Source organism: Emiliania huxleyi (genome assembly GCF_000372725.1).
Source record: "Emiliania huxleyi CCMP1516 unplaced genomic scaffold EMIHUscaffold_343, whole genome shotgun sequence".
NCBI classification, from domain to species: domain Eukaryota; phylum Haptophyta; order Isochrysidales; family Noelaerhabdaceae; genus Emiliania; species Emiliania huxleyi.
Window position 1 is genome coordinate 40,965 of NW_005199422.1, and position 11,829 is coordinate 52,793.

Genomic DNA, 11,829 nt, shown 5'->3' on the forward strand with positions numbered 1-11,829 from the left:
GCTGCCGCCGCCGCCGCCGCTTCGGCCGTACCTCGGCCTGCTTCCTTTGCGCCAGGACGCCTTGTCGCCTCGCTGCCTCTGAGCAGCACCACTCCGGTACTAGTGCACCCCACGCCCCCTCCGTCTCTACCTCAGGATACGCTCGCCTCGCTGCCGCCGGACAGCTCGCCGCTGTTGGCGCGAGATTACCCGAGATTACCCGAGATTACCCGAGATTACCCGAGATTACCCGAGATTACCCGAGATTACCCGAGATTACCCGAGATTACCCGGATTGCTCGTCGCTGCTGGCGCGCCTCGAGCATCCGGGCTCCTCCCGGACCCTTCTCGGCCCCCTTCCCAGCACCCTTCTCGGCCCCCTTCCCAGCACCCTTCTCGGCCCCCTTCCCAGCACCCTTCCCAGCACCCTTCTCGGCCCCCTTCCCAGCACCCTTCCCAGCACCCTTCCCGGACCCTTCCCAGCACCCTTCCCGGACCCTTCCCGGAACCTTCCCAGCACCCTTCCCGGACCCTTCTCGGCCCCTTCCCGGACCCCTTCCCGGACCCTTCCCAGCACCCTTCTCCCCCCCGGCAGGTCCGCCTCGTGCGCGAGCTGTCCGCGGCTCGCTCCTTCTCGGAGCTGCACCTCGAGACCGGCCTCCCTCTCGACACTCTCTACCTCCTCGCCGGCACCCCTCGCCAAAGGGGGGAGGGGAGGGGGGGACGCCACGTCCCAGGACACCGTCCAGTGCACGTCCTGTCCACGTCCCTCCCGCAGGCCACCTGGCCGAGTGGGGCTAATCTCGGCTCATCTCGGCTCATCTCGGCTCATCTCGGGTCATCTCCCGCAGGCCACCTCGCCGAGTGGGGCCACGCGCGCGTCGCTCTCCCGCTGACGGAGGAGCCGCTCTCCGCCCTGCGGCCGGACGCTAATTAAGTGTTAATTAACCCATTAATTGAGGATGGATGGGTCGGCAGGAGTCGCTCTTCGCTCTGCGGCCCGACGTGCCGACGCACGCAGACTCGGAGGTCCAACGCCGTGTCACCTTAGTGAGTCACACTCGGAGGGCGCCTCACCTTCATTAGTCACTCGGAGGTCGCCGCCGAGTCGCGTTCCACCTGAACCAGTTCATCCGTTCATCAGCTCGTTCATCAGTCGCTCGGAGTGGCGGCGACTTCACTGAGTCAACTCTCCATCGCCCACCTCCCCCTCCCGCGTCAGGTTGCTGCCGAGTACGCGGCGGCCTTTGGCGCGCGGCCGGCCTTGCCGCTCCTCTCCGCCCTCGCCCTCTTCTCCGAGCCTCGCCGTTTCGGCGAGCTCTCCCCGCCCTCTCCCGCCGCTCGGTGCAGAAGGCCTGAAAAAGAAACCTCGAGCGGGCCGTCTCCCTGCTTTCAGGCGACCTCTCCCGCTCGGCTCGCGTGCCCGCGCGGCGGCTGGTGCAGGCGGACGCATTATGATTCATTCTATTCATCATACTACTCAAATCTGAGGACACGTCAACTCGGCACGTTGCCAAGCCGACACGTCAAGTCTGACGACAAGCATGCGGCCGGCCGGCGCACAGGCGACCGTTTTCCTCTGGCAGCGGCGCGTGATCCACCAGCTGCAGACGTGCCTCCTCGCCGTCGCCGAGGCCGCCTCCTCCTCCTCCTCCGGTCGACCCCCCGTGTCTCTCTCGCTGTGCGTAGCCACTCCACAACCGGCCTGTGTTAGGTCGCCCGTCCGGCCGTCGAGCCGGAGCGGTTGGTCGCATGGCAGTTGATGCAGCAGCTGCGGCCGATGCTGCACGGCGCGACTCGGCTCGATCTCGGCTCGATCTCGGCTTGATCTCGGCTCGATCTCGGCTCGATCTCGGCTCGACCTCGGCGCGCGACCCGTCCGCACAGCCGGAGAGGCGCAGAGGAGATGAGGCCAGCTCACGACCGGCCAGATCTGACAGCGCTGCACCCCCCCCTACTCCCCCCTCCCGCCCCTCCGACTCCGCCAGGTGAGTATTCGCTTCGAAGAACTGTCGTGACACGAGGGCGTCCCTCGCCGCGCGCTGCTGCAGATGGTGGCCGCCTTCCCGGACGTGCTACTGCCCGTGCTCATGCCCGCCGTCGGGGAGGACTTCGAGGAGGCACAGGACTGTGGCTGAGCTCGCAGCTCGCAGGTGGGGAGTCGAGAGCAAAAGTGTATCCATGTCTTACCCATCCATGTCTTACCCCGCCGCGGCCAGCAACTCCTGGAAGGGGTCTCGCCGGGCGCATCTCGGCGGAAACCAGGCATGTTGCATGTAGCCAGTGAGCAGTGTTGAAAAAAGAATTGCCTCCCACGAGCGTACGGCTGCCGAGACTAACTAGACCCTTTGCCTGCCCCTCGCCGAACTGCAAGCGCACGGCTCCTAGACTGACAAGCCCTTTGCCTGCCCCTGGCCACACGGAGCTGCAAGCGCGCGCCCGCCGCGCCCGCACGGCTCCCTCTAGACGACTAGCCCTTGCCCCTGGCCAAGGCTCTCCGCCAGGCCGTGCGCGCTCCTCTGGTGCACACGAGGATCAGCCAATGATGCAGGCTCCGATCTTAGGCATCACTTTGCTGGCGCGCCTCTTCGGCTTGCCTCCGCCAGGCGCCGCGTCAGGCGACGGGGTGCTCGTGCTACCTGCGGAGGGGGTGTGCGACTCCCGAACGCGGGCAACCTCTTCGTCGAGTGAGCCCCTCTGCCTGATCCTGAACCCGCTCTCCCGAGGCGTCGAGCGCCCGGGCTCATCCTCGGGCACGCTCGTCAGCGAGCGCTCCGAAGAAGCGCTCAGGTACTTGAGGGTCCCCTGCTCAAAGACGTGCTTGGCGATGGACATCTTCTCGGCCGACGATGGCCGAAGGGTGCCAGGCGCGGGCACAGCCGCGCTCGAATGTCTCGAATGTCCCGAGTGTGACGCCCACGACGGCTCACCCTCTGGCGTCTGGATTTTCGACGCCGCCTGGATGACGGCGGCCTGCTGCGCCTGGTACTCTGGCACGGCGGGGGACTGGATGGTGAAGAAGAATGAGGGGATGCGCTCGGGCTCGTTGCGCTCCACCGCCGTCTTGAGGAGGTGCATGAGCCCCTCTGCCGAGGTGGGGTTGGTCGCGTGCAGCACGTTGTGCACGTTGATGAGTCGGATGAGCGAGTCCACGTCGGCCTGGTGCGGATGAGCGCTCAGCGGGTCGGTGAAGAAAATAACCGCGCCGATGTCTTCGAGGCACATTAGCGCCGCAATTTGCGCGTCCCCGCCCAGCGGCCCTGAGGAGCACACGGCGCCGTAGACGACCTCGTCGTCCTCGCCAAAGACCGTGCGCAGCATCGCCATCGTCGACGCGGTGCCCGTCACGCGGAAACGCTTGAGCGTCTCGGCGTGCTCCTCCACAAACATCCTCATCGCCGGCTTCATGTGGTTGTGGGCGATTAGCGCGAGAGAGCGCATGTCGGACGGACCCAGCTTCGAGGTTCCAACTTCGGACTTTTCGGATCGATGGGACTTCTCGACCGAAAACAGGGATTTGAGCGACTGTTGGTTGTCGACGTTGCTGCAGTCCGCCACAAACAGCGCGCCGCCGTCTGGGCTGAGGGCGATGCCACTTGGGCCGTGGAATTGCGCCGCGTCGCCCACGCCATCAGCGCTGCCCCTGGTGCCGCTGCCCGCGACCGTCGTCACCTCGCCAGTCGACACCTCCACCCGCCGGATCTTCTGGTTGCCTTGGTCCACCACAAACAGCGCACCGCCGCCTGGGCTGAGGGCGAGGGCGCGTGGGCCGCAGAACTCCGCCGCGTCGCCCACGCCGTCCGCGTCGCCAGGCTCGCCGCTGCCCGCGATACTCGTCACCTCGCCCGTAGTCACCTCAACCCTCCGGATCTTGTGGTTGTCTTGGTCCACCACAAACAGCACGCCGCCGTCTGGGCTGATGGCGATGCCAGCTGGGCCGCAGACCTGTGCCGCGTCGCCCACGCCATCCGCGTCGCCCTCGTCGCCGCTTCCTGCAAGCGTGGTCACCTCGCCCGTCGCCACCTCCACCCGCCGGATCTTGTGGTTGCTGTAGTCCGCCACAAACGCCGCGCTCCTGTCCGGGCTGGCAGCAATGCTGTTGAAAACGTGACTTGCTGGCAAGGCTGCCACGCGGCGCACGCGCCCGGCCGCCGAGACGTGCAGCAGCGAGTCCTCGGTCGCGACGTACCAGGCGCCCGCGTGATCGCTCGCCACGCCAACCGGCCCGAGCGATAGAGGGCCGTCCTCGCCCTCGAGCGTGAGCGTGGAGACCTGTCCGACGACGCGCGCGCCAAAGAGGGGCGCCTCGAAGCCATCCGCGATCGGCGAGGGCTCCGCGTCCTCCGCACCGCCGCCGGCGGCGGTGCGGGCGCACTTGCGGGCGGCGGACGCCATTCGCGCCGCAACGGATGGATTCGGGACCAGGGCTGGTCGGTCTGGTCGCTCGCGACGCCAACCGGACCGAGCGATGCCAGAGCACTGCTCTGCCCCGCGGCTGCCTCGCTGCTGCGTCTCGGCTGCTGCTCCTCGGCTGCGTCTCGGCTGCGTCTCGAGGGACGAGGCGGTGTCTCAGCAGCCGCTCTCGAGGCAGTCTCTCGGCTAGCAGCGCGCCGAGCGACCACACGTCCACCGTCTGGTTGTGCGCCTCGCGTTCGTCTCCACCATCCCGGGCGGCAGGTAGTCGAGCGTGCCGCACCTGCGCCGGGAGATCGGGGGGGATTGCGAGCTCGAGCCACCTCGGGCCACGCCTCGGGCGGCGAGGGCGAGGGGGGCAGCGAGGGCGAAGGCGGCAGCGAGGGCGAGGGGGGCGGCAGGGCGGGGAGCGAGTGATGCGTGGGAGCGGTGCGGGGGAGCGGGGGCAGCGTGGTGCGCCGCGAGTTCGGCGCATGCACCGACCAGGGACCATCTTTGTGTATGCGGGGAGTCCAGCCGATCATGTCGGTGGTCAGCGCGGAGTCCTCCAACGCGGACGATGAGTCTCTCCTCGAGGGCACCAGCAGCGCCGCGGGCGCCCCGCTCTGGGCGTTTGTGCTCGGTGGCTTCCTTCCGGTGCCGGTCGTCTATGTCACCTTCGTGCGGCTCCAGTCGGCGTGGGGCGCGGCGCTGGCGCTCGAGGCCGCCTTCGTCCTCGTCCCGGCCGCCATCTGCGCCGTGTGGCCCGAGACCCGGAAGCGTGTCGCTGCCGCGGCAAGGCAGGCGATGGGCGGGAGCGGCGGGCAGCAGCTGAGCCTGAGAGCGCAGCTGCTCGCCGCGGTGGCGCTCGGCGGCGCCACCCTCGTCGGCGCCGCCCTCGCCATCCTCCTCTTTGAGCACTTCTTCGCCTCCGAGTGGAGCCACGCCACTCGCCAGGTGCGCGCACACCCGCCGCTGCCGCTGCCGCAGCCGCAGCCGCCGCCGCCGCCGCCGCTGTCCACCTCTCTCTCCACACTTCTATCTCCACACCTCCGTCCGTGCGCAGGTGCGGCGCGAGGCGCTCATCTACGGCTTCTCGCGCAGCGACGAGCAGGGCGTCGCTCTCTTCGGCGCGTGGTTCTGCGCGGTAGCCACCCGCCGCTTGAGCGCAGCTCCTCCGGCCACAAGTAGAGTCATTACGTGTGAGTGAGCTCACTTTTCAGGTCAACCCGCTGCTCGAGGAGCTCTTCTGGCGCATCTTCCTCGCCCACGGCTTCGACCACCGCGCCGCCTCCCACTTCCTCCCCGCCAACGCCGCGCCGCGCGCCATCCAAAAGTGGACGCGCGGCACGCGCGGCACCGCCGCCCTCTGGGTCGCCACGTCGGCCTGATCACTCTCGACTGTGTTTATCTATTCTGTGTCGTAGGCACCGCCGCCCTCTGGGTCGCCACGTCGGCCTTCTACGCGTCGTACCTCCCCAAGCTGGCGGTGTCCTGCCGCCGCCAGCAGCGCCTCGTCACGCCGCCAGCTGTGAACAGGTACCACGCCAACGTGGTCTTCGTCTTCCTGCCGCTGCCCGCCGCCGCCGCCGCCGTCGCAGGCCTGGTCGGGTACGGCGTGCTGCTGCAGCTGCTCGTGTCGCGGGTGGGGCTCGTCGGTGCCGTCGGCGCGCATGTCGGTGCAACCGCCCCAGATGCGGAGTCCTGTCCCCTGCACTCCAGCCAGCCCTCGAGACGCGACGTGGCTTGCTGGCCCGTCGGCGCGCATCACGGTGGCGGCCTTTGGCGCCTCCTCTCGAGGGCTGCTTGAAGCCAGAGCGCTCGGGAGGACACACGTGGCCTGCTGGCTCCGATTGCTCTCACTGTATTCAGAAGGCGTCGAGCCTTCACACACACCCTCACGTTTGTGCGCGTCCATGGCGCAGGCGCCGACGCCGCCGTGATCCTCGGCCTGACTGACGCCATCTGGGAGTACCTGCGGCGCTGACTGGCGTCCGAGTCCGACACACCTCACCGGCGCGGCGGCGTTCGCTGGTGCGCCACGCCCGTGGTGTCGCATCGCGTGTCCTCTTAGTCGCACGTCACACCGCATCGATCAGACGACTCCGAATGCTTTAGTTCTCCTCTCAGCCCTGCACACAACGGCCCAGAAGCCTCATCACCCGGCATCGCACCACACCATATAAGTGTGTGTCATTTTAGCATCGGTTGGAATTAGCCGGTTAGGTACTCTAGCGGACATGAGTGAAACTCGTCAAAGCCGTCCCCAAGCGCCAAGGAAACTGTGAAGCTCCCAACGGCCAGACACCTCGGCGCACCCAGCCCCCGCACTGCGCACAGTCCACAGAAAATATGACTGTGCCACAGTCACCCCCCCCCACACGCAGACCCGGGCGGGGATGTCGGGTGAGTGTCGTGTCGCGGCCGGCGCGCGCGCGCGGGCGCTGGGAATGGTTGGGTAGTAGGGCTAGAGGGTCGCTCTACACTTAGCCTCTGCAGCGAGCGAGCGCTCAACTTAGCCCCCGCACGGAGCCGGGCTCAGACTTAGACGCTGGAAGGCCGGGGGCCATGAACTTAGACGACACGAGGCCAACTCCGGGTATTAAAACCCGGGTATACCTGCAAAAGTCCAGGTTTACCCGAAAAATACCTGGACGCGGTCCCGACCAGCGTATGCCGCGCACGACGCCATATCGCCGTCTCCCAGGGCCAGTGCGCTACTTGCGGCGCGCAACGCCTGCTCAAGTACGCGCACCGTACCATGTGCTGCCGCTATGCGTGCCTTAAGGCGGCTGCGGCGAAGCGGCGGGCGCGGCATGCCGATGGCAGTGCGGACGATGCGGTTGCGATGTGTTCTGCTTCAAGATCGTGGCGGTGCTTGGCATGCACTTCTGCGATCCCAATCAGCTCATCGCAACGAAGCAGCGCAACAAGCTGGCTGCTGCCAACAAGGCCCTATGCTACCTCACGCGCGGATCGTTCAAAGAGGACCAGCATACACAGGCTTCTCTGACATGCGTTTGTTTGAGCTTGAGGCTATTTGTGAGAACTATTTGGCTAGATGTCGCCGAAGTGCGCTCAAGAAGCAGCAACGAGAATCGGAAGAGGAGGATGCTGAGGCGGCGATTGCTGAGCATGAGGAGGATCGATCGCCCGCCGCGCAGGCGAAGAAAATTTGGGCGCGAGCGCCGTATATCGCGTGCCATGGCCGACTTAGCCGGTGTAAGAGGCTCCCGCTGATCTTAGACCGCGTAAGCACTCCAGCGTGGCTAGCCACACTTAGACCCGTTAAGCCGCGAGGCTCAGAACTTAGACTACTACCCAACCAGTGCGCTGGGGCCTGCTGGGCGGTGTGACCGATGTCGGGGACAGAGGGCTTTGTCAAAACCCGAAGGCGCCCGGTTGCCAGTTTGTGTGTGTGTGGACAGGTTTATCTCACCTTGTACTTCTACCCCTACCGTATGTGGAGCGCGCACGATGATCGATGTGATACAAGGGGAAGCCTCGCGGTCCGCACGGGATATGTGTCCAGACACCAATAAAAGAGAAGGTTTCCTCGCGGCGCGGCGCCGCCACAGCATGTGACTGTTCGAAGGACTGTTCGATGCGACCCCACTCGAGGTCTCGTCAGACGAGGGCGCGCGCACTGGTGCCGCCGTTTCCGTTGCCGCCCCCGGCCCCGTTGCCGCCGCCGCCATTGCTGCCACGCGCCTCCACCGCCTGCTCTGCCGGCGCCCTCTGCCTCACGCCGCCCTTGTAGGTGGCGACGTCCTCGCCCTCAAAGTGGTTCTTGCCGTCGACGAAGTGGCGAAGCACGCCCCCGAGCACCTACGGTAGGGCAACGGGAGGTGATGCGCGTCTCCGTACAGGACCTGATCTCGACTGGTCTCGGGGCGGCCGCGCCTCCTTGCCCCACATAATCTGCAACAGCATGAAGCCAAGCGAGGTGATGATGGTACAGCATGGTGCGAGGGGCGGCACGCCGGCTCGCAGCTCCCCCACCTACGGGCGAAGGGTAGCCCCTCGACGGCTTGCATCGAGCCACTCAGTTGGAGATGAAGCGAGCGGGACACCAGCGCAGAACCGCAGATCGAGCGGATTCGAGGTCTGCTCTCAAGGACCCCACCTTCGCAGCGTCTACCGTGGCATGCGTTGCGCGATGCATGTCGAAGACCCCACCCGCCTCCATTGCCCGCCTTCTCGACTAGCAGTGGACCCGCGCGCACTCGCTTGCGCAGCTCGGCAGTGCAAAGTAACGCGTGCCCGTGAGCCGTGTGCAAGTTTGCCAGCAGCATGCGAGGGTGGGAGAGGGGCGACGTATTTTCAGTGTACGTACTTATAGCTTACTGGGAGAAGAGAGATATAAAGTACGTACTGGGAGATGTAGCTCTTACGTACATTCCCGTACGGGGGGTGGACCCTGAGTTGACCAGGGGTTGTGCGCTGGGCCCTCCTGCTCGGCTCCAGCCAGTAGACAAGTCTTGTCATCAACAGAGTAGATGGATCTGACCTCGGGGCCGATGTGACCAAGCGCTGGTAGCGTGGTTTAACCTCACACCCATGGTCTCACAGTGTGCCGGCAGTCGCCGAGCAGTGTCGCTCACACAAGCCGCAGCACAAGTGACTGCGGGGCCAGTGAGGGCGAGCCCATCGCTGTCACAGCTGTGGCAGCCGCACAGTAGGCTGTTCCAACTGTGCAGAGTGTGTGCGCAGCAGAGGAGCTGCTCTCCAGGCTTCAGGCGCAAAGAGATGCGTGCCACCGAAGGCGCTGTCGAGGTTCGCCGAGCGCGGCGCAGGTTGGAGGACACCGTCACCGACGAGCGCGTTGGACTTTTCACTCCGGACAAAGACGGGTACACGCACACGAGCCGCGGTCGTATACCCGTCATAGTGGCGAGGCGCGGGACCGTCTGTGGCGAAGTGGGTCGCGTCCTCCGATTTCCTCAACTCAGGGTCCGCTCCCTCTAGGAGACTCTGCTGACAGGGTTTTTGCAAATACGTAAATGTATAGGCGCTAGGGTTATGGATCGGTAAGGATGCATATCACGATGCGAATGCATAGGGGGCAGCGTGCATATACATAACAGTACGGCGCACGATTGGGCGGCACAAAAAGAAAGTATCCGGATTGCCGCGACCCGCGAGAAACATATGCCCAATGCCCAGAGCCAGACGCGCTAGAGTGCTGGAGGAAGCTCAGGCGCCGCGCCCGAGCCCGCCGCCCAGCCTCGAGCCCGCCGACTTGCGCTTGTGCAGGAGGTAGACGAGGACCGCCGCGGCGGGAAAGAGGACGCAGAGGACGCCGAGCACGACGGCCGGCGGCAGCCACCACGGCTCCACGCCGTCGGCGACGGAGTAGAGGTAGTTGAAGGTCGAGATGAGCGCCGCCGCGATCGCCGTCCCGACCAGCGTCACGCCGCGCCACTGCAGGTCGCGCACGCGGCGGATCCGCGCGAGCTCGAGGTTGATCTTCTTGCGGTAGCGGTAGCCGTTGGCGCGGATGTGGCCGCCGGTGTCCTTGCTGAGCCGCGCCTGCGGGTGTGTGTGGGGGGTGGGTGGGGGGGGGGGAGGGCTGTCGCGAGGGCTGTCTATGAGTCGCGCCGTGTGGGGCAATCCGGTCTCAGTCGCTATTGCGGCCACAAAGAGAGGCGAGGACGTCTCCGTGTCTTCTAGCGGCGCGCCAAGATGTCGGCCGGCGCGTCGCCCTCGATGTCGAAGAGCGCCTTGGCGGCGCCGAGCGCGTTGAGCACCTATTGCAATACAGAGCCGCATCTCGATTGGGACACAAGAAATGACATGATGAGACGGTCAGAGCACAGGGTCGGAGAGCGCAAGTCGCGAGGAAGAGTACTACGGGTGGGGCGCCGGGCGCCTTCTGGTCGCTCGCGATGCAGTCGATGACGGCGATGCCGCGCTGAACACTGATCTGCCGCCGCAGCTCGAGGATCGACATCCAGGTGGACGCCACGTCCTTCCACGTGTCCTTCAGCACGGCCAGCTCCTGGGGGGGGGGGAGGGGGGGGGGAGCTACGAGATATCACAGGCTTTCTGCACACAGATGCTCGGCAGATGCGCGCCTCGAGCTTCTCGAGCTTGTCGAGCAGATATGTCAGCTCGTTGTCGTCGACGTTGAGCTGCGGATCGGAGGCAACCAAGTGTGATTAGGGGGGGAGCCGGGTGGATGCAAAGAATGGGGTTGCGGGCCTGGATCGGGCTTCGGCGAAGGGCCAGCCGCAGCATGTCGAAGCTCCCTTGGAAGCCGCCGGCGCTGACCTCGTACTTTGTAGCGGCGCTGAGGACGGACTTGACGACGCGGCTCTTGATGCTGCCCTTGCCGCCGAGCAATGAGAACGCCTTCTTTGATGCGGACCCCAACGCCTTCAACTTGTCCGCGATCACCATCTCCATCTGCTCTGCCAGCTTGACCGGCTCGGAGCCGAGCTTGCTCAGCTCCTCCAGGGATGCGCCTATTAACAAAGCGTGCGAAATGAAGGGTTGATGAAGGGCTCTCACTGCTGGCAAATGCTCACCGCAGCGGCCGAGCAGGAACTTGGACACGAGCTTGGCGATCCCCTCCTCGATCAGCACCGTCTCGAGGTGGTTCTCGAGGCAGCCGGCGACGGCGGCGAAGTCGCTCAGGAGCCCGAGCTCGACGTCCTTGAGTTGCAGTGACAGCGTCTGCACTGCCTCCGACACCACCTTCACGGCGGACTTCTCGAGCGCCGGCAGCATAGACTTCGCCTCCTCGGCGATCAGGCGCAGGAGCTCTCGGAAGAGCTCGCTAGCGGCCTCGGTGCCCTCCTCCGCCTCCGCCGCCTCCTTCTCCTCTTCTTCCTCCTCTTCCTCCTTCTCCTTCTCGTCGCTGTCCTCCTCCTCCTCCTCCGCCTCAGCCGATGGCGGGAACGACGCCGCGAACTTGTCGAGCAACTCCTTGGGCTGAGGCTCGAGCATCAGCAGCACGCTCTCTCGCAGCGAGGCCCAAGGGACGGGAGGACCGCTGCAGACAGCGAGCAGCGGCTGCAGCAGCTCTGACACGAGCAAGCGCATGAGCTCGCGGGCAGCGTCGCAGAGGAACGTCGTCGCTGCCTTTGGCTGGCTGAGCTTGAGCTCGCAGACACCCTTCGCGGACTGCAGCACGCCGATGCAGTCGTGCAGCCCAGCGCGGAGCTTGCTGAGGATCTCCTCCGCGAGCAGGATCGCCGGCACCGCTGCCTGCGCGAGAGCCGCCACGCCCGCCTCAAGCGCGTCGCCGACGATGTCCGCGGCCTTCCCCTCCTCCTCGTCCTCCTCCTCCTCCTCCTCCGCCTCCGCCTCCTCGCCGTCGTCGTCGTCGCTGCCGCCGTCGCTGTCGCCTCCGGCGATCGCCACGTAGAGCCCCTTCGTGGCCTGCCCGCCGACCGCCCGCAGCCGCCACGCCCGCGCAAGCGTCGGAGGGCGCGCCTCGGGCGGCTTGAAGGG

The 11,829-nt window shown here is 66.1% G+C and overlaps 2 protein-coding genes across 2 annotated transcripts; one reads left to right on the plus strand and one right to left on the minus strand.

The window, feature by feature from the left end:
- Positions 1-2,514: 2,514 nt before the first annotated feature.
- EMIHUDRAFT_241808 (hypothetical protein) lies at positions 2,515-4,374 on the minus strand (the record flags this gene model as incomplete). Its single annotated transcript, XM_005773170.1, has 1 exon — positions 2,515-4,374. One exon carries the CDS (start codon positions 4,372-4,374, stop codon positions 2,515-2,517), a length of 1,860 nt encoding a protein of 619 aa, XP_005773227.1.
- A 519-nt stretch (positions 4,375-4,893) lies between these two features.
- Positions 4,894-6,358, plus strand: EMIHUDRAFT_117470 (hypothetical protein; the record flags this gene model as incomplete). Its single annotated transcript, XM_005773171.1, has 5 exons — positions 4,894-5,328; positions 5,438-5,518; positions 5,595-5,707; positions 5,911-6,029; positions 6,297-6,358. The coding sequence occupies 5 exons, from the start codon at positions 4,894-4,896 to the stop codon at positions 6,356-6,358; spliced, it is 810 nt and encodes a 269-aa protein (XP_005773228.1).
- Positions 6,359-11,829: the final 5,471 nt, after the last annotated feature.